Source organism: Chaetura pelagica, unplaced genomic scaffold (assembly GCF_000747805.2).
Source record: "Chaetura pelagica isolate M959 unplaced genomic scaffold, ChaPel_1.0 scaffold23, whole genome shotgun sequence".
Lineage (NCBI taxonomy): Eukaryota > Metazoa > Chordata > Aves > Apodiformes > Apodidae > Chaetura > Chaetura pelagica.
The window spans coordinates 288263-311172 of NW_009952884.1; the positions used below are offsets into that span (position 1 = coordinate 288263).

Sequence of the window (22910 nt, forward strand, 5' to 3'; positions counted from 1 at the left end):
GATGCTCTGTCTGGGAAACAGCAGCGTGGTGGTGCTAATCAAGAAACATGAATGGTACCCGAGCAGTTAGCTTAACGGGGAGAAACAACTCTACATACTGTGCAAGAGAGAGTTTCGTCCCCGTTTGAAAAGTTTTGATGCTTTATTCCTGATGTTTAAGTTCATTCCCTGCTCTGTTTTTCTCTACTGTCCCTTTCACGTGCAGCCGGGATGATAACAGTGGTTAAATCCAGAGAATTAAAACCGAGTATAATTGTTCATGTTTCTTAAATGACGTAGTACCTTTTCTAATACTAAGAATATATGGAGTCCTCCCCCTGTCCTTGTTTGCAACAGCAATACATTAAGCACAAAATGCTACCTATATCTTCGTATGATTCTATGAAGACAGAAGTAGCATTTATATTAAAGCTGTGTTTTAAGCAAGAGGCTCCAAGTACCCTGGCTACTGACAAATATTGGGGTATCTCCTTCCCCCTGCCTCCTGAGGACTGTTGCTAAGGGGCTACATGTTGCTTTTGTCATGTCTTTTATAACTGTGGCTTCTGAGTTCTCTTTTTGAGAACTGTGGATTCATCTTTTGTTTGCACTGCTGAGCATGGTTACTGTGATTGACTCTTTGGAGTGTGTGATTTAGTGAGTAGCCTTGATACCTAATGTGAAGCTCTTGCTGTTGTTGCTGTTAGGGCTTGCTAGGATACATCCTTGCCTGTTGTGTATTCGTGCCATTTAGTCTGTGGTGCCGTGTGGCAGAGCTAAGCATGATTAAACCACCAGAATGCCGGTCCAGTTAGTTTCTGGTATTTGGCTTCATTCAAGAGGAAACTTAAGAGAGCATATAGTATTTCAGCTCGCCTTCTCTTTGGAAGACAGTATAAGTAGGAGACAGTAACTCATCTTTGTATAAATGGAAGTAAAGTAGTCAGCTGGAAATATGATTACTTTTAGGGAAAGTCTGGAGGGCTTCTTTAGAAACTGAGTGTAGTTTCACATTTCTGTACAGTGAGAGTGTTTAAAACCTGTTTAATAGAGAAATTACCTTCTAAAGCCCAATTTCAGGCACCTTAATTCTCTAAGCATATAGCAAGGCCCTCTCTTTCACTTAGAAGTCTGATTTCTTTGTTCCTTTTTCTTGAAACTTTAAATAAAATATAATCCTGTGAAATATTAGCCTTGTGATCGAGTCTTGCAGAATATGTTGCTAGCAGATATATCATTTTTCTAGGAGTGATTAAAATAGTAGAAAGAATAGGCATTTTTGTGCAAGCTTTTTACAATGTTTCCAGGAGCCTGATCCCATAAATTGTTGTAATCTTGCATCACTTCTGGCTTTTTTTACCTTTGCAGGTAAACCTTGTCAGGTTATTCAGCAAGGAGCAAAGTCTTAAAGGGCATGCAAGTGGGGACTACCCCATAGCATTTACTTTGGTAATTTATGGGAGAGGGAACCAGGGCCCACTATAATGGTGAGCATAACCAAAAAATACACACAGACAACTGTCTTCTTTCATCTTGCACCCTTCACTGTCACATCCCTAAAAAAAAAAAAAGGTTGGCCTTAATGCTGAGAGTTTCCCAGCAAAATCCTGTGGACTGACACTGCTGAGCCGATTGCTTTTTTGTAGCTAGAAACAGATGAATATGGGATGCATGCATACAAATTATTTTTTAAGTGGCTTTCCATGTGACTAATTGATTTTCCTTTGTTTATTTCATTAAGTTATTTTTGTTGTCCTTTTTTAACTTTCTATGCATGCCAGTATCTGAGAGTGATCCTTCATGTGAAAGGAAGAGGAAAAATAATTGCACTTTAAAAAAAGTATGATGTGTTTGTACCTTAGGTGAGAGATGACAGAGAGCAACTTTCTTTAATGTTGAAAGGCATATGGTGTCTGATGATCTTGATCAAATTTTGCATTTCTTATACTGCACATGCCTAGTTGAAATGCCTGTATCTAAATAGTATTAGAAGCACCTTAACCTAGAGATCAGAAACTAGACTTAAAAATTCACCTCAGTCTTGCAGTTGTAAGGTGATAATGTGTGTACAGGTCATAAAATGGTCATTAATGGTCATAAAAATACATGTGAAATGTATTTCTTACCATATGGAGTACATGGTAAGAAATATAAGTACAAGAAACTTATTGTTCAAAAAGGAGTTAGGGGAAACAAAATAGAAAATTTTTGACATAATGAAATTGAAATGGCAGGGGAAAACCACACAGTGAAGGTGATGAAATTTCCAAGCCAGTTCTTTTAAATCCAAAAACTCAGAGGTTTTGTGCCCTTTTTTCAGTCTTTCTCCCATGTTAATGGAAACAGGTCATCCCTTATTCAGACTCCTCTGCAAATTAGCTATTACCACATCAGTTGTACAACCTACTTGGGCTTGAAAGCTTCATTATTACTTTAAGTCTCTCTTGTGTTTCCAGAGGCCAAGTATTTTGAGGAGAAAGGAGCAGGAAATTCATTCCTGTTTGGATAGAGACTTACTTAACTTTCTTCTACTATGGCATACCAGATTTTTGTCAATAATTATTTTAACTTCTAAGTACCCAATTAAGAAAAATTCTCCTTTTTGCTCTGAGTTCACTTTCAAAATTTTAGTAGGCAACCTTTTATAAAGTGAAATACTCTAGGCTTGGTCTCTAAAATGAGGAGAGACGTTGGTAGCTTCCTTCACATTAAAGGCTGTTCAAGCATATGTGATGCCATAAAAGAGATGCAAGAACACCTGTGTATTAAAGTGACAAAAAGTCACTGGATGTTTCAATATTTAAAAATTATTTATTCATTAAAAGTTATTTATTCACTAGTGAGTTTCAAGTAGCAGATCAGGTTAACAAACCTGATACCTTGCCACACCTGGGCACTGAGTTAGGAAGCCTTTCAAAAGTGACAGTAGCAGCATCTGAACATACTTTTTTTGGCCTACTGTCTGTATATCATTCAAAAGTATAAGTGATCCCAGAAAGTTCTTGATGTATTAAGCCACCAAATGCATCTGATAGTGAGCTGCAGTTTCCGTCATCCTGAAAGGTGATGATGTGGTCACTGTCTGCTTTGAGATAGCAGAAGGAGATGAAGCCTCAAAGATTAAAACAGTCAGCTGAAGCATGAGTTCCAGCATCGTGTCTGCTCAGTCTCCTTCCCGTCCTTTTTGAAAACAGGTCTGTGCACTGTTCCCGTAGAAATGGCTATTTTATTCACACAACACTACTTTTAACAATAGAACAAAAAACTTAGCAGTCAGAGTAGACAATTCTAGGTCAGTTCAACCCTTGGTAGTCCTCTGTCAATGGCATGTGAGCTAGTCCACAGTGAGCTTCGGAGTAAGGTGTCTTCTGGGTGAGAAATTCCTGAGGAACTCTCATTTCCATGTCCATAAAAGCTGAGTGCATTTTGAGCTAATTTGAGCTTCTTTCAGAATAAAAATTAATTTATTGACAGCAGCATGGAGCAAGCATGTTTGGAGTGTTATTCAGCTGTCAAAATACAGTACCGCTGATGGGGGATTCTTTTTCCATCCCTGTGCAAAAGGAAGAGCTCCAGTCTGGCATCTTGCTAGTTTTCTCACTGCATTGCTAATGTTGACTTTTTTTAGTATTTCTGATTTCTTACTCATTGGGATGTTCCAGAGTCCCAGCTTACTTTTTTTTTTAAAGGGAGGAAGGGAGTGAGATGAAGAAAGAGGTAAATTCTTGTCTTTATAAAGTTTCTGAATAAAATGTTCTCCCTTGTTGTCTTGAAATATTTCTTTTACTGACAGAGCTTTATAATTTTATTCATTTAGTGATGATAAGGTAGTAGAAGAACAACCAGAGGAAGATGAGGAGCTAACTGTTGTGGAAGATGAGGATGCTGATGACGATGATGATGATGGTGATGAAATTGAGGAAGAGACAGAGGAAGAGTATGAAGAGGCAACCGAAAGAACTACCAGTATTGCAACCACTACCACCACAACTACAGAGTCTGTGGAAGAGGTTGTCAGAGGTAAATTCATGGGCATTTAGCTTGGGGCTGGAAAACTGATCCTGTTACTTTGCATGGTTGCCCTTTACTACGAAAAATGTTCCAAACAGCAAAATATCCAAGTAGCAGCATTGTTATGCTTTGGCTTCTGTAATTGGCACGTTGAATCTTCTCCCATTTCCCATTATAACTGTTCTTTGGAGGTGTTTATGAAGTGTGGTCATTGTGTATGATGTGGACGGAAGCAGAAAGGCTGGTTTTATTTTAGAATAACATGAAGTAAAGTTTGACTGCCATATGTAGCAAACAACACAGGAAAAGTATGTGTGTGGGTTATCATGTGCATATGTTGCAGAGGAAAGGAATGACAGTTCAAAGCAGGAGGTAGCATTAGCTGGTTTGGTCTCTTACATTAACTTGAGTGAGTAGTCATTTTGTGTGATTTCTGTTCAATACCTGTTTCCAATAGTTTTACATGAACTAGCAGTTCAGTAAAATTAGGTGAATTTAGAAATAACTGTGCAGAAAAGGGAATCTAATTAGTTGCTTTGGAGGGGGAGGGGGAAATAGGGATGCATTATCTAAAAAAGAAAACATGGAATGAGAAAGAACTCCACATTTCTAGAATTTGTTTTTCATTATACTTTGTAGTTATTAACAGAACTGCATTTTATACATTTAATTTTACCCTAGTCTGTGGACTACATAGCAACATGATTTTTCTAAATGCCACATTTCTCCTATGATACATATTTGAATGAATTATCTTTATATTTCTGTTTTAATAAGTACAGTTTCATAAGCTGTAAAACTCAGTAAAATAGATGCCAGTTTTTTTCTGTGGTGCTTACATTTTTACCCCTAAAGGCTGGAGATGATGGCAGAAAATTAGATTAAAGGGTGCAGTTGCAAGGAAAAGACTTAGGCCATGCAGGAGGCAGGTCAAAATGGCAGCAGTTGAGATGGTTGTGAAATGAGTTAGAAAGCATCTGCCATGGCTCCTTTCCTCTCTCCTTACTTTCCCAGCCCCTGCCTCTGGGGACTCTTGAGACTAGAGTGCCAATTAAGTCCCCCCATTTTGCATGTGGTGGTTTCCTTTTCTCTTGAACTGTGGTGCCAGTGTTTGGCAGAGCAGGTATGGAGCCAGAGGACTGCTGGCTATGATTCCTCACACATGCAGAGGGCAGAAGGGTGCCCAGTGGATACTTTGGAAAAAGCAGAGTTACTTCAGTTACATTTTTATGTTAGATCTGCGTGCAGATAAGCTTGCTAATCAAAAGTGGTAATGCTTTGCTGAACACTTGCAAATGTTTTGAAGGCTGGCAGTGCAGTCTTGTGCCTTTCTGTCTTATATAACCGTGTTGAGTGTTTTGCTCAGGTTTTGGAGAGGCATTTCAGTGAGGAGAGGGTGGGAGGAAATTATGTTTAAATCTTTAAACCAATTAAATCTATTTCCATATGCAAGCTTTCACCACCTGGGGATAAAACACCCTGTTCTCGCTGGTAAATTAATATTGAAGGGGGGGGGGGATAAAAAGTACACTTGACTTTAATGGGATTTTGGATGAGTGGAAATGAGGACAAATTAGGTAGAACATGTTTCTTTACTGAGATTGACATTTCAAAGAGGTTAAGATGTTTAGCCTTCAGGAAAGTAGAGTGTAATAATATGAATGTAAAATATAAAAGAGATGAGGCAAACCATTGAATTCACCTTTAAAAAAACCTTTAGAAATGTCTACACTTGCTAGCTGATAATGAAATGCGATTGTCCTGTTTTTTCCAAGTCTAAAATTTCCCACCTTAGGTGACTGTGAATTAAATGTGTTGCTGCAAATGAGGTAAGAACAATCTCTTACCAGTCCAAGTTTTCAGCACATTTCTGCCACAGCCCTTGGGGCTTTCTGACCTCCAGCCATCTTGGGGCATGGAGGGTGCCAGGATAGTCCCTGACAGAGCTGTACTATGCAAAATGCTTGCTTACTTGTGAGTGTGGAAGTGTCCAAGTAACTTAAAGCCTTGGACTTGCTTTAATTCCTCTTGCCTCTCTTGAGAGAAAGCTTCCTACAGGGCCCTGTCCTCCTGATGCATCCAGCAGATCCCGCACAGGAACTTCTGTGGTGGGCATCTGCTGTTGTCTTGGTGTTGCAAAAAGACAAGTTTAGCGCTGCCAGTGCAAATGGAAGAAGCAGAGGGACCTTATAGGCAACATACGTGTTAAGAATACTCCGTCCTGTGGAGGCACCTTGAAAACCTTTCCAGATGGTGTTACATGTCAGAGCTTTGTTCTCATGGACACAACCTCTGTTCAGGCTACTTTTCCCAAACTTTACCAAGTGCAGTTCATAAAACGTGTCGCAGGATGATCTTCACTTTACAGACAGTTTTATATTTGCTCTATGAACCTGTAACTAATATTATGTCATTAGCACTAAAGAACACAAGAGAGTAGTTTGTTCAGCTTGAGAGGAGTTGCTTTTCATACACAGAATCAACAAAGAGCAACTGTTCTGAAGCCATAAATTAGGATCTAATTGTGGGCTGGTAGTGAGCCCTTTCTCTCCCAAATCAATAGAATGATTGCCATCAACCATAAATAATTGAAAAGCATAAATGTAATGTTACACTTTAAAGACACTTGAGCTATTGTAGAATCAATTTATTATGCAATTTTATTTCTATGCATATTTTAATGAATCGTGATGAAAATAGGAATAGCAGAACTACTTGCAAACTTACTTCCAGTGAAAAGGAAGTTAGTCTTGCCTAGAGAATGGGAGACATTGGCAGGACAACAGTCTTTTCATTCAGTTTCCACAGCAACCATATTTTTATAAGCTATAGTGTTTATTAGAAGATGTGAAAAAAAATTTCTTAGCCCAGTACTTGCCAGTATTCTTTTTCCTGCCTTTTGTGAAGGACCATCTCCACTCTCAATTCGTATGAATTAGAGCAGCAAGCCCAGTTTAAACTTTCAGATATACTCTTGCTGTAGTGCAGGTGTCAAATACAGCCATTTGTGGGTCTGAGGTGGCAGGGATCCAAAGTGAAATGAATGTCACGTTGATGTTTCCCACCTCTGGTAACTGGGAGACGTTATCACTGAATTTGTGCTGAAGAGACTATGGCTCTTTTATGAAGCTCTGCAGGAAAACTGTGACTCTTGACTTTTGTCGCTATGTGGAGCAAGGGAGGGGACTTCTGCTGGCCCAGATCTAGGCAAGGGAATGGTTTGATTTCTGCTGTTATCGTTGCAGCATCTTGGGTGTTGCAGAGCCACTGCTCCTGAGGCATCCATACTCCAGGTGATTCTTCCAGCACGCAAGCGAAGCAAGCAGAAGCACTGCTTCCCTGTCACTTGCAATTGTTGATTTTGTTTCTGCTCTCCTTCAGCACAGTAGGTGACAAGAAAACTCAGTCTCTTGTGGCATACAACAAAGAATAAACAATTTCAGTTTAGGACTTCCCCTCAACCTAGCAGTCGATCAGGTCTCATTTAAAGGATAACAGTGGGGTCAATGCAGCAGCCTGGCAGAAAACACTCAGCAAGCTTCTTTGCGTGCCTGTCAGCAGATGCAGGGGATTCAGCAGCATAAGCTTGATCTGCCTCGTCTAGCATATAGTGTTGCCCTTCAGCCATTGGTTTTTCTTTCTCTGATTCTGCTGGATTAAGCAGTGCTGCTCAATGTGACGTTTTAACTGTGTTTACAGTCTGAAGTTGCAAGCAAGAGGCCATATGCTGGTTTCCTAACAAGAGAAAGTAGTCTGATGCTTGTATGGTAGCTTTCAGCTTTATTGATCTAACATGGGTTTTTTTGAGGAAGATTTTTATGTCTAAAAGGCTTTAAATCCATTCAGTGACAGCTACTATCTATTCTGAGTGAAGGGAGTTTAACCCTGATTTCTAAACCTATAAGTGGTATAATTTTTATCATAAGAGTAGCATATTCTAGGTTAATTTGGCTTTTTTTTATTAAAAAATTTGCCCCACTTTTTTCTTTCAAAGGTTATCTTTTTTCTAAGGCAGTAGTTTATCATTCTTCATTTACTTCAAAACTATGCAGTATGCTTTAATTGGAAAATGGAAATGTATGAGTGCATTCCGTATTAAGAAAACATAGATACCTTGCTATTAAATAGTACCCATTATGAAAACTTTACTTTTTTTTTTGTTAGATCTTCATTAAGAATGACAATCTACTCTTAACATATGAAGAAGAGCTGATAAAATTAACCTAATTGGTTTGCATTAGAATCACTGATAGCTTTTAATTAGACATTATAGTTTAAAGCTCAGCTATTCCATCGTAATATAGTACTTCAAGATGTGCTGCAATTGGAAAAAAATCTTTTTAATCTAGTAATTGACCTTCTTGACAGAAAAGCAATATAGTATGACTATTATTTTGAGTCAAAGGCAACTGTACTGAAGTACTAAATTCAGTAACAGTGTAAGTTCAGTAAGGTTGGAGGGCATAGAATGGTTTCATCTGACATATATCCTGTCAGAAGAAAGCCCCCAAGAATCTGTTTCACTAGAGAAAATGTCATTTTACTATATTGAAGAAATAACTAATTGAATATTTTGTTTTGCTGTGTGAAAAAGCTGGAATACACTTTTGGGCTAATCCTCATGTTCACTGTTGTGCTGTGTTAGAATAATCTTGATGTTACGTGGAAATTTTACCTTTTCTAAAATACACGTAAATTCATTTTAACAATATACATTTACAATCAAGCTGGACTTCTTTTTTTTGTTTATGTCACTTTGTTTCAAAATGCAGTGTTGTGAACACATAAATAGAAAATATTTTTTACATATTTGTTCCACTTCAGAATCACAAGTGTTTGTATTCTAGCCAAGTATACAATTAATTTTTTTTCATATTCCAAATATTCCCCTCCAGTAGTTTAAGAAGAAACCTTAGAGAGAGAAATTAAATTTTAATTGCACAGGATGAAAATCACAATTTTAGGTTCTTGAACAGTTTTAGACGTGCTCTTCTTCAGTATTGCATTTAGAAGTAATAATTTTGCTTGTTTAACTTTGTCTCTAGAAAGTATTTTAGCAATTGTGTAGCTTGTGCACCAACTTTATTCTTAGAGTATGTGCCAGCTTCACAGCTGCCTTCTCCTAGTTCCAAAAACCTCTACTGAAATTAACTTTGGTCTTTGAATACTCAATCTAAAATTTGGCTGCCTCTTCTAACCATTTATTCAAAATGAGGAAGTTTTGTTTCAGTTAAATAATCTTGTCTTTCCCTTTTGATTAATTCATTGAGCAAAACAGTATTGTGCCTTTTTGGAACACAAACAGTATAACTAAAATAAAAACAGTGTGCATTTACTCTTCTCTAATTTTTGTCAGTTAGTTAAAAAATGGAGACTAATATAGATACATGTGTATTAATATCCTCAAACGACAGCTCCCAGTTCCTGAAGACACACAAGGCAAGATGACTCTAGCTGTATTAACATAAACTAGCACATGATAAAGTAGAGCATATACCTCATGATACATATTTGAGAGTTTTGTTCCTTTGACCACTCTGCTTTCATCAGTTACTCTGTTCTTCAGTGAAATATAAATGGTAAAATGTAGCATTGTTCTCCCACACACTTAAGCAGCTTCAGTGTTTTATGTTTAAGATTTGTTTGTGTCCAGTGTGGTTATGATAAACAGTTTGAACTGACAACCACATAGACAAGGAAAACACATGCCAGTGCTAGTGAGTTGGTTCACACCACCAGTATGATTTATTTGTATGCACTTAACAATGTCAACTTCAAACTTGAAGGGCTCGTAGCATAGAAAGAGTAATCAGTACAATGTGTTCTCCATTACTGTGGCTAAATTAAAGAACTTGTAATAAACCAGCATGATGGTATTTTCCTACTGTAGCATTAAATAATTTTTTCAGAGGTGTAAACTACACATAGGACCCAAGTTCCAAGACAGTTCGGAGTTGGTAATCTAACTCCTCCTGTTTTTCCTTTCGTCTTTTTTCTTAAATCTCTTAAAATCTCATTTCCAGTTTAAGGTTTGGGACTGACTGTGCCAGCATTTTAATGAGCTTAGTTCTCATGAGCATGTAAATAAATTCAAATCCTGAAGAAAATACCGAGTGTTTAGAGCAACAGAAGTATGTAAATGTAGCTTTAATTTCCCTCCCCCATTAGAAGTTTAAACTTTCTTTCAGATTCCTCAATTGAAAATATTGGTATTCACAAAGTAAGTGTTAGTGCCATGTGGGGAAAAAAACATGGAGTTGAGATTTTGAAATAAAGCAATTATAATTTCACTTTGATTTAAAATCAGGGGTTTTTTTCAAGGAACAGAAAAAAACAATTTATATGGTAATGAAACAACTGATCATTAAAAGTATCTGATATGTTTGCACATGATTTCTAATTAGCTCTACTTACAGCATTTTGTTAGGTGTTTAAGGAAGTACTTTGTGTAAAGCCACTATAATCAATGTCCACATACTTAAGACTATATGTTTGCTAGAGTGCTGAAGTCTATGCTTTTCAATAAAAAAATAACAGTCAGTCCCGGTGTTTAGTGTAACTGGTTAGTTTTCAGTGTATCATTTTAACTATACATTTTAAAGCAAATAACAAATGGTTTGCTACAGCACTGTTCTTCAGGGAATGATCTACCTTCTTGTTTAGAAATGGCTCTTTTTCTCTTTTTGCATCAAGAGGCTGCAATAAGTCTAAGAAGTTTGGAATGAGAAAAGTTGAATTATATTTTCCTGATTGTCTCAGAAGTAAATTACTGTATCTGAGGCTTCAGAGAAGGAAGGTATTGGCAACTTGGTTTAGGACACAGAGAAGATGAGAGAAATTTTACGATTGAAGAAGGATGGTTTGAATACTCTAAGCATTTGAAAACAGAACTTAGACTACTTATGAACTTGGATTATGGCAAAGTCTTGTCCTTTTAAATTTTATCCAATTTCATGAAGCCAAAGGCAAACATGCGCCTTTGGAGGAGGGAGAGTGAGCAAGATCCTTAAGCAAAGCAAAGGTCACAGTAAATGCTATACTGCATACAAAATATTAATGGTACCTGAAAATTGAATTACATAGTAGCAAAAAATAACTAATCTTTCAATCAGTTTTCAGCAGCAGGATTAATATATGAAGGAAAGACAGCTTTTAATTTTTTGATTAATCACTTAGGAGTGTATGCTGCCTGCCTGCAGCTAATATCTGTGGAAATACCATAGCTCATCCATCATGATCATTAATTGCTACACTCAGTAGGAGTGGAATGGGAAATGGTATTTGGATTAATAGCCCAAGAGAACTTGTTGAATTTTCCACCTCTGCACTTCATTTCCCCATCTTCTCAGATGAGGTGGTACAGCTGAGGATCAAATGCAGAGCCTTTTTTCCATAAGGACAAGTGATGGGGTTATGAAGTGGCATGAGAGGAGCAAATGGTCCACGAGCAACAGCAATGGGAGCATTTCACTGGCATTGAAGGTGGCTTGAAAAGGTATCTTTGCCCCAAAGCAGGGGGAAGAGACACTACTCTGAGCCCTCCACAGAGAATGGGCAGTAATAGATGGTGGTAGTGACACTGGTAAAGCGATGACAGCAGTGAGAGGTTTCCTAGACTGGGCCAGCAACACACTTGCCTCAAACAGCAGTTGTGAAACAGTAATACAGAGCATTTTTTCCCTCTCTTGTTTAGTCTTCATTTAGGTCATAAACTGTTTGCACAGTAGACTGTTTCTCTCTGCAATGAAATAATTCCCATTTAGGTCTCACCAATACCAGTATAGCTGGGTACTTCAGCTTTTGCAAAAGGAAAAAATCAGCTGCAGTTTCTGTCAGAGAGGTTCCTATAAGAAATCTCAAATTCAATCTGTGAACCGGAACACCAACAGTGCAAAATGAAAACAACCCAGCTTTACAGCAGAACTAGTATTTTGAGGGAAACCTAGAAGGGTGACTGTGTGGGTAGAACTCAGCCCATAGTCAGCATTAACTAAGAAAGACTTGAGTTGTTGAGACCTTTGTGTTTTTTGAAATGATGTTTCCCATCAACAGAAGTTCTCTTACAGAATTATAGAATGGTGTGGGTTTGGAGGGACCTTGAAGATCATCTTATTCCAACCTCCCTACCATGGGTGGGACACCTTCCTTTACATACACTGCATCTATAAAAAAGGGACAAAGTTCATACCAGTAATAAATATTCAGTGCTTAAACAAGAATCCACTATTTAGTTTCGTAATTTTGCTTTTCTGTTTAATCATTTATACCTGTCTCTTTAATGTCAAGAGTCACTATTCAATGGTGTGTGACAGCTCTTCCAAGGCTGTGCAAATTTAGCTTTGTGAGAATATCTGGTTGTGTAATTGGATGGCAGGGCTGGATTTCATTTTAAAATAAATGAGAAGAAACATTTGAATACTAAATGCGGTCTATAATTAATCATACAGTAGTATACAATTAATTGTAATAAATGTGTTGTGCAATTAAGCATACTTGTTTTTTCTTAAGTAAAATATCTACTGTTTCTTTACCCCCTGCTATTCCTTTCCCCCTAATTGCTTGTTACAGAATTGTGACATTTGTAGCACATCCTTCGTGGCTGCATACACTTGTATCTATTTCTCTTAAACCAAAAGTATGCTCCCTGAAATTGATTCTCCACATTATTTATAGATACAATATGTGAATATGTTAAACACGGGTAATTATACCTAAACTATAAGTGTAAGGAAATACAGGTATACACACTGACAGTTGATGACAATTGAACATAAAATATATTTATAAATGTGGGCCTCCTGGGGAGAGTGAAGTGATTGATAAGGGCTGAGAAGTGGGATTCTTTGTACCCAACATCTGAGAGGTGATACATGTGCGAGGGATTTTCAGTGCTAATGCACTGATATTTCTTCATCCCTTTCAACTCGTAGGGATCTCCCTTTCACAAATTCAAATATATGCAGAGAATGTAGAAGCCTCTAGTTGAGTGTACGAGTTTGTCTGACAAGACTTATGCAGCACATTGAAAGATAAAACTGTTTTTGTCTGTTTGGAACATTATTGGTAAAGGGCTATACATTTATAAGCGTAATTGGCTGAATTCCAAACTGCAGACAGAATTTACTTTGTCTTTCTTTAATTTATGTGGTTCAGTTCTTCCCTCAGGTTTTCATGTGGTGCAGGATGTAGGCAGAGACTGTGGCAGCTCAACATGAACACAAACTCTTTTAATTTTTTTCCTATATCTGCTGGGGTTGAGATTACCTCACATGGATGGGTTAAAGCTATGGCAGTACTTTCATATATGTGAGCCATCAACCTATGAAATAAAACCCTCTGCCAGGCAGCCTGCAAGAGAGAGTTTCTTTGGCAGTGACTATATGTAAATAGCTATCTGAAGATACTTTTTTTTTCCCCTCTACAACTCAAAAATATTTTGAGGTTTGTGTTTGCTCCTGTATATGCTAGGAAACCTTTCCAGTTTGGGCACAGAGGGGTTATATAGCTGAAAAAAACAACAAGAAAATAAGTGACTCCTCCTGCTTTCAAATGTTCACCTTCTGGAAAAGTCCGGTGAGCTGATGGTGCAGGGATCTGCCTGTGACCATCGGCAGACCCGCAGCCAGCCAGTGGTTGTAGCTCTCCAGCCTGGAAACAGATGAAGCTTCGTGCCTGTAGCCTTGCCACTATGCTGGAGCTTGTTTCAGGGCAACGCCCTCCCAGTGTGTGAACAAAGTATTTCAAACCATAAAAGTAGAGGCAGACTGAGGAGGCTTAGTGGCACGAATCTGAGTCAGTTCAAAATTTACCTTCCTTGTCTCTGGGGTGGTTTTCTGGGGGAGGGTTTCCCCTTCCCCAAAACACCTCCTTGGTGTCTCTCCTTCCTGGCTCGCACGCATGGACATTGGGAGGCACCTAACTAAGAAACCCAGACAATACCATTTCCATGCTAAATGTGGTTCCTCCGGGTCTCCCATGACTAGAGGTGTGCTCTGAGCAAGCCGAGACTGGTCCCTGCCGCGCCATGATCTCCCGCTGGTACTTTGACGTGGCCGAAGGAAAGTGCGCGCCCTTCTTTTACGGCGGCTGTGGCGGGAACCGGAACAACTTTGACTCGGAGGAGTACTGCTTGGCGGTCTGTGGCAGCGTCAGTAAGTGCCCCTCCACGCCTCCCGCCGCCCCGCAGCGGGGCTGGGCTCACACTAACCCCCCGGCCGCGGTCTGTCCAACACCTCCGCTCACTGCTAGATCCTCATTAGCCTCTTGCTAACCCGGCATGGTAGTGGGTGACAGTAGACTTGGGGGCTCTGCAAGTAGGTAGCTAAAAGCCTAACGCTTCCTTGGGTCAGGGCCTTTGCACTCACCTTCTCTTAATTTTCTCTCAAAGTGGACTGACGTTTTGTGTGTCTCTGTGTGTGCATGTAACAGTGCATGTGCAGGAAAAATCACAAACTTGAGGGAAGCTGCAGGTGAGTTTAAAAAGAGCTCATAGTTTTTATGGTGTATTTTCATGTATTGTTTCTGACCTTTTCTGATCAAAGCAATATAAGCTCATTAAAATAACAGAAGGTTTCTTTCCAGATTTTCTTTTTTTGTGTGTGTTTGGTTTTGGTTTGATTGAATACTTTGTGTGTGTTTGCTACAAAAGGGAGAGATTACTTTTGTTTTTTAGGTTTCCCTGAGGACAGCCGTGGGGATGAATGTGAATTCCCTGTGACTTACTTTTTTTTAACACACTACATATATTTTAATGATCATTTTCCAGGAAGAAAAAGGGTTTGCACTGTGATTTTTGGTTTGAGAAGGATGGCTTTCTCCATCACAGGATACTGAAGCTGATGAATCAGATGCTGGATTTATCAGTTGGGTTTTGGTCTGGGAGCCTCTGGTATGCTCCCCTTTCATTGGCCTTGACAACAGCATGTACTCTTGAGTGTGTATCTCTGCCATGCCTGCTCTCAGGCCCATGGTGTAGCCGAACAGAAGCAGCATATTAGAAAAAAAAAAAAAGAAAAGGCAAGCAGAAGGGCTGGGGGTACGTGTTCTTCATCCTTGTATTTCATGTCCAACAATGTAGGATTAAATGAAGAATAGCCATTGGCCTTCAGGGCTAAGCATTTTACTTTTATGACCAGTATGAGAGTTTCTAAAAGCTGCATAAGCTGGGTCTTGTTGGGAAATTCAGCCTTTTCACAAACCTGATAGGATTTAAGAATTATTACTGCCTTTGTCAGCATTGCTAAAAAATCTATAGAATTTTCATGAAGACTGGACAACAGCATAAATAAGGACTTGATTCTTACAGGATTGCAGTTTTGTTAAACATCCAGTTTTTACAGCTTGCTTTTGCTTCCTGCCCTTCAAGCTGAGCCATATGGATGCATTTCTTTGTCCATATACTGCAGTGGAACTATGTGCAGACTTGAAGATACCTGAAGATTGTGCATTTTGCATACAGAGCTGTAGTTATTCACACAGCACTTCAAATCTGAGAGTCATTTCTAACTTTCATAGTTCTGCAAAATTATTACACAGAGGAAAGGATGTTGTTGACTGAAAGAGAAGTTACATCACAAAACAGACTTAATGAGAATTGTTCTTACACTGTGAAACTTCGATCCTGATTTGGCACTTCGATAGTGAATTGTTGTTGCCTTTCGTGTACAGGTTGTAGGTGAAATCATAGCTCTGACTGCTTGTAGTAGCAAGCCAGCAGAGTTTGCAGTATTACACTTCCAAACAACCCAGTGATCTTTTTGCAGGAAATCTTCTACAAGGAGTGAGCTCAGTCATGATCTTAGAAAGAATATTATGGATTAAATGAAGCTTGGAAATTAGATTGTCTTCCTTCTTCAAACCTGCTTCTTGGCAGCAGAAGTTCTTAAAGCTTGTGCTGTCTGGGAGGATAAATGATCTTTCCTGAGACTGGCAATTCCTTCACAGCACATGGAATCAGAAATGAAATAAGATACAACTTCTAAGTTTATTATATATTATATTCATTAGGATATTCAGATAAGGCCAGGACATTATTTTCTGTCTCATGGGAGCTGATTTGTTATGAGTTTTTTTCATTAGGCTCAGTTCAGCAAAACAATGCCAAGAAAAGTACCATCTGTGTCCTTTCAATAGTTACCTTGGTTTTTATTGGCATTCCAAATTTTTGCTTTCAGTCTTTTTAAGGAAAATAGAGCTATGCTGAATACTTGAGCTGCTTGGCTTCATTTGCACAACTGACAGTGAGAAAAGACAGAGCTGGTCTTGCCTTTTAAAATACATCTCCCAGATCTAACAGGAATAGGTTCCTGTTTTGTTTTTTTTGTCAGTAAATTTCCAAACACCATCTGAGTCTATAGGATATGCTTTCCAAGCCTCTTCAGTTATACAGGAACACACTTTATTCCCCTGTTTTAATGTTATTTCAGTGTGTTCTGTACCATGATCTATACACCTGTTATTTCTGTGCCTAAAATAACTTTCTTTTCCTTTGGTTTAATCTACTGTTTCAGTGTCACCATGAAATACTCATATACTATAAATACTGAAATTTTGAATACTAGCATTCTCAACACATTGTTTACATGGGACAAAAATAAAAAATGTTTTCTTTTGTTTCCTTATTGAAGTCTGTTGCCTTGATCTGAAATCATGGATCTCTATGGTCTTGCAAAGCCTTAAGACTTTCACCACTATCAACAAATTTGACCACTGCTCAAAAGCAATTTGGGTGTTAGGTAGGACCTACTACTGTCAAATTCTTTTCATTCATCAGGTAGCTACATAGGAGTTGGTATATAATTGCCCTAGAAGTAGAAGGATTTAAAGATCTTGTTATCATTTCTTTCAGCCTGCCAGGCCACATACTCCCTCTCTATTGATTTTTAATGAGGGTGTTCAGTGCTGTCTACAGTTTCTATTCAATTCAAGGCTCAAACTTCTATGTCTAACTGGTTATAATGGGTTCTTTGAAGTCGTTAGGATATATCAGGCAGTTAATTCAGATTTAATGACCTCAGAATGGGTATGTATTGACAAGAATAAGCAGAAGACAATAAATGGGTATTATTGAAGGAATTGTTTCTGTCCTACTGTCATACTAAAAAGTAATCTATTGTACTTTTTTTTTCTCTCAAAAAAATAATAATTTTTTCACTTGTCTCTTAGTTGCTGCTTGTTAAACATCCTTAAAGCTATAGGAAATATATTGTCATGTGTTGTTTTGTTTTTCTTAAATAAGTACTATTTTCAAATAACCATAATGTTCAAGTCTTAATTTAGGGACACAAGGAGCTTCAAAGCTGGAAGAATTTGTTCTCTTAACTGAGCTTCATTTGTTCTCTGTTGCATAGGAGCGGATGCTGTCCCAGCAACTCCTGCAGTGCAGTTTATGCCTCCATGCTTTCATTTGCTCTTCATCTAAAGCAGCAGTGAACTGAACTCTGGTGGCACAGTCAGTTTTTTAAACTTTGACATATCATTAAAATTACCTTTTTTATACAGTTGGGTTTTTTTATCATTGTGCTGAATTGCTACAGCTAACAACGACATGAGGAGAAAATTCATGACCTCCAGCATTTTGCAGTGTCCAGTTTAACTTCTCTTTAGAGGTATTGTGAGTAACAGTCTGTAGCTTTTAATAGCAAAGGCTTATGAGATGATATTCCTGTTGTCAGGAATTCCCTTTATCCATTTGCTACTTGTTTGGGATCCTGACATCATCTCCCTGGTTAGCAGGAAGTAAAATGTTTTGAGAGGTAAACTTTCATGCTAATTTCCAGAGTGTGTCTAAGGCATTAAAGAACTGCAGTGTATTCCTATAGGCAGAATGGTAAAGTGTATCGAATTTTTAGTTAGGTAGCATATTTTAATCCCTTATCTTATTAATAATTAATAATCTTATTAATTGAGTGATACCTCATTTATTTATACAACTGCAGAAACTGCCTGAGCTTGAGGTCAGGTAGGAGGCTCAAAGACAGAAAGCAACCCAAGTCTACAGCATGTTCATCTAGTCTGGGCGTTACTGCCCTTACAGTGCTCATGAGATTTATGGGGGAGCTGGCACCATTCTGTCTAGGAAGGCAGTAAAGCTTGCAAGTTGCTTCATGCCAGGAATGTTTTTGGTTTGTTTTTTTAAATCTGCTTAATGCTGGAGAACACTCATCACAGCAACTAGCTACGATAGTAATTTGTCACAGCACAACAGCAGATAAAATACTGAAATCTAGTGATAACATTTTGAACCCTAAAAATCTGCATTTATAAGTAGTGCCATTGCAAGGAAGCATTTCACATAATAAAGTATTTTATTTGAATGTATAAAAAAAATCCCCAGTTTCTACAGACTGACTAAGGAAGTCACACTAGGACAGCCTGTTTCTTCAGCACTAAGGCTCTTTATATTCAGTTGTCTTGTTGTCTTACTGCTTCCCAAATTAACGGTAAAGGGGACATTAACTCTCCAGACTTTACTGAAGTATGTCCCTCTGCCACCATCTCCAGCATTAATTGCCCATATCTGCTGGGTTTTATTTTCTCTGGCATGAAAACTCAGCTGAATCATGCATCTTGGTGAAGTTGAGACCGGTTTCAAATAGTGTAGATGAAATCTTAAGAAAGACATTTTCCAATTCTTCATTCATTGTGAGTGACACTTACCATTCAGTACCTAGGAGCTGTAATGGCATGAATTCTAATATAATCTATTTAAATTGTTAATATTGACTGCAACATCTAGTGTATGCAAGTGACTATTTTCTGTTTTCATGGTTTCTTCATCCATATAAATTTGCACTGGACTTCAACCTTGAAGCACTTGTGGAGCCAGTGTTGGACTGGACCTTTTAAAAACCAGTTGGGTAAAGGTTAGGATTCAAAAGGGAAATTGTGCAAATGTTTTCATATATGACAGTTAAACCTGCCAGTCCAGGGGTGATGCTAACCCTTGGAGCACAGCAGTGCTTTTTGCCCTTCAAACCTTTATAAAGAAACAAGCAGTAGCAACAACTTACTGCTTACAGGTAAAATACTAAAACTGGGGACATGCCTGGTTTTAATTTTCATAAGGTCTCCCTTATGCTGTTGACTTTGGAAGGAATGCTGCTCTCCCTTTTATTCTTTAGTTTTAAACAGGGTTCAGAAATCATAGAATGTCTTGGATTGGAAGGGACCTCTAAATGTAATCTAGTCCAACCCTCCTACAGTAATCAGGGACATCTCACGCTAGAGCGAATGTTCTTGATTAAAGCATTTATGAAGAAAAGATAATTAAAAGTGAAAAGGAATGGCACTTTGCTGGTGCTCCAGATTACTGTGGTAAGATTGAGAGTAGTTGTCTCTCTAATGCAGTAGATTTATAAATTATATATAGTATGTAAATACACTTACTGTCCTGTGCCACAGTATTGATGTCAGCTAGAATGTATACCAGTTTGGCACACTTTTCTCCAAGCAATTAGATTATATTAAACTTAACAGCTTCTTATGTAAAATCCCATCCTGATACTATTTTCTCCATGCTTAAAATAATTGTAATTTGCTACAATCTTAGATAACCTTTCCCACCCTTCACTTACCTTGTATCATTCAGTTGGTAATTGGTCTGTTTTGTATTAAAAAGGTAATAATTATTTTTCTTCCCAGTTGTTCAGATTCAGTTCATAGGTTTTGCCACCTTGTAAACAGAGTAGATTACTCAAGAAAGAATAGGAATGCCATCTTATAAAAACACCTAATTTCACAAGGTAGCAGTAGCGATAATAGAAACCCTTCTTGCTAATGATATTCCATACGCATTTGTGATTGTCAGAAGTGCTGTAATTAGTTGTGATCTTAGTCAAGAACTGAAAGCTTTGTTCTTAATCCTTCATTAATGAGGCAGTTGTGTATGTGGAATTCAGAGGCAATGAGTGCATCAACACTGTAGTTGGTAGTGCTCTCAGTTCAGATGGTTTCCTGTCTTATATACAACGGATGATGTCACTCAGAAAAGGGGCATCTACTAATCTTTTCACTTCGTATGAGATTGATGAGTGCCCTTTCTTTCACTGGAGAGGCTGTTCTGGGTTATTTCATTCCATGCAAAGCAGTAACACAGAATTTGGGGGCATATTGTTGCATTTTTCTTGTTTGGGTTTGTTGTTGGTTTTTTTCTGGTCTTCTATATGTAAGGATAGTTTTTAAATAGCAAAATGTGTAGAGCATAATTTTGCTGTGCTGTTGAACCTGTGTCTCCAGATGATTAGGATTTTAAAGTCTAATAAAAAGAAAAAAAGTATAAAATCTGGCTGGAATTGACAGGTAAAATGAATGCTGGTGTGAAGAAAATGTCATCCGTTACTGCATTTCTTCCACACCTGTCAAATCACACTTTTTGATCAGTCTTCATGCACTAGTTAAATGAGTTAGCTTATAAAACAAGGAATGCATAGAAAAGGAAACCTGCTTCCAAGAGCAGATGTGGTTGAAAAAATGAGATCAGGCTCTAGATTTTCAAGAAATCCTTAACATGTAACTGATACCTGACCACATGTTCCAAATTCACTCTGAGAAAACATGCAATACATCTCTAGAAACAAAGTTCCTAAATGTATTGCAGTGCAAGGGGTAGGTTTTGTGCCAAGCTGTTAAGCAATGTTAAAATGTTTCTGCTTTATGCAGAAGAAGAGGCTCAGTACTTTTGTAACTCTTTGGAGAGAGGATAGGCTGTCAATTGTCATTCTGTTGACAAGGGGCTTTTTAATATTGATAATTATGGGGTTCTTTAATACCGAATGGAGGAGTTGTCACATAATCATTTATAGGCTTTGTAAATACAGGGAGCAAAATCTTCTAGAGTTATTTGTTTTTAAGCAGACTAGTTACTTTTTGTGAGAGGAATATTTCTGGTTTCATATGACATGAATAGCTAACCACTCATAAAAAGACTGTGCCTGAATCGCAGTTGTAACAGAAAACAAAAATGTACATGACAATTTCATGCTGCCATTAGTGTTTTTCTGAACATACGTGCTGGACTTTTTTAATTAAAATTATCCCTCTTTTTTAAGACAGTGTGTCTGTTTGCAGGGTGAGGTGTGGTCAGTGTTGGTAGGTTGATTTGTCTCTGTGGCCACCAGTGGGCAAATAAACATTCCAGGAGCAGTAGGCAAACTGTGTTCTTATGGCTAGTTTTGCACAAGCTCAGCCTACTCAGTGGTGTGCTGGGCATGGACCAGTGGCAGCAGCAGGGAGGGAGAAAACACATGTTTTACCCCCTTGTTTTCATGCCTGTTCACGGGTTTCGGAAGGAGATGCTGAAGCAGGATGTTTTCAAGGATGCTTTTGGGTGAAGCAGCGTATAAGTTGTTCGAATACTTAATTGCACTTAATGCTGAAAGTGGGTGGGTTACTTCTGGTCAGGATTTCAAGCCTAATTTCTGCCTAGCTTTGGTTTCCAATCATCAGACCTCAGTTCCTTCTTTCTGACAAGACTGTTGTCAGAAATCTTTTCTCATTAAAAATTTTCTAAATCAAATGAGTAGTCCACTCCCTGGTGGATGAGTGTAGCTGATAAAGCTTCTTACCATGAGACAGATCCCATCAGTTTCCACGCCCTTTCTCTTTTTGGGAGCACTAGTGCAGAGCCAGCCCCATTTGGTATCTTTTGCACAAGGTCAGGGGTAACTGTAGCGCTAGCTTGAGAAAGCAGGTTGCAGTCAGATGTCAATGTACTGTCCTTTCTCTCGCTCCTGGGCACAGCCAGGTCTGTGATGTCTAAGGCCCAGTCTCTCTGAGTTGGTTTTGCACAGCTTTTGGAGGGGACTGGTTGCTCTGACATCTTTGGAACCAGGCACTGGTATCAGATTTTCTGGTTTTCAGCACCTGCCACTCTTGCCTGTTCAGAAACACTGCAGGCAGCATCCCGGTGGGAAGGGAGCGTATCGTCTGAACCTCTGGGCCTTAAAGGCCACACTTGTGAGACATGAGCTTTTGAAAATCAGAGCTTAAATGTACAGGCGTCTTAAGTGATCTCAGTGCAAATGCTGGTGACCTTTTTTCCTGTTCAATAAATTAAAGGTTAAATTTGCATAATTCATTGGACAGTTATTTAGATTGTCGTTACTTTCCACTCACATTTGTACAGACTTCAGTTTTTTAAAAAAAAAAGTCTGTAAAAGGTGGAGAAGGATGGCGAATGTGCTAGAGCTCTGCTCCATTTGATCTCCCCTCACTAGCCCCTGCTGTGTCCTGCGGAGGCAGTGATGGAGGGTGAAGGCAGTGGGGAATCCTCTTCACACAGAGCCTGATTAAACTGCGGAACTCATTGTCACAACATAGTATGAAGGTTAAATCTCAAAAATAAAATTAGAGTAATGAAAGGAAAATCAAGAAAAGTTAGTTAAATGTTGCAAAAGAGTATTTCTTGCTCTTGCCTGGTGGTGTTTCATGAAGCCCTGTCAGGAGACAGGAGCCTGGAAGGCCTTTGCTCCTTCTGGCAACTCTTAAGCTTCTTCCTGCTCTGAAATAAATTTTTCTTTCCATTTTCTATATGGAATTAAAATGTACTGTACTTAATGGCAGCTTCAGAAAAGATTAAGATTTAATTAATTTGGTGCTTTGTGTCACAGTTTGACTCAGGTCCGACAACAATGCTCTCGATCCCCCCTCCCCCCAACCCAGGTAGGGAAGGAGAGAGAGAAAAAGAGAGAGACTTAGCTGGATTGAAAACTAAACTACACAGCTTTAATTAAAACACTAACGAATGATACAAGAAAATATATACAATTATATACAAATATGTTCAGGAATGGGCAAAAGCCTCTTGCCTCCCCCCACCCCAGCAACTCCCACAGCACTTCCCTGAACTGGGAAGAGTCCCGAGGAATCCCGGAGCTGCTGCTGGAGAAAGCAGAGAGTTATGGGGGTCACGAGAGATCAAG

General features: G+C 38.5%; 1 protein-coding gene across 6 annotated transcripts in view; it reads left to right on the forward strand.

Annotated features, from left to right (window-relative positions):
• APP (amyloid beta (A4) precursor protein) overlaps window positions 1–22910 on the forward strand; it is a 171329-nt gene that overhangs the window by 74430 nt on the left and 73989 nt on the right. For 2 of the 6 annotated variants that reach the window (XM_009995428.1, XM_009995432.1), the window contains exons 5-6: window positions 3797–3999; window positions 13974–14141. In XM_009995428.1, coding sequence (XP_009993730.1) covers window positions 3797–3999; window positions 13974–14141 — 371 coding nt within the window. Of the gene's footprint in view, window positions 1–3796; window positions 4000–13973; window positions 14146–16245; window positions 16249–19177; window positions 19193–21601; window positions 21628–22910 lie in introns of all 6 variants that reach the window. The other 4 variants (XM_009995429.1, XM_009995434.1, XM_009995431.1 and 1 more) reach the window with 3 other exon arrangements.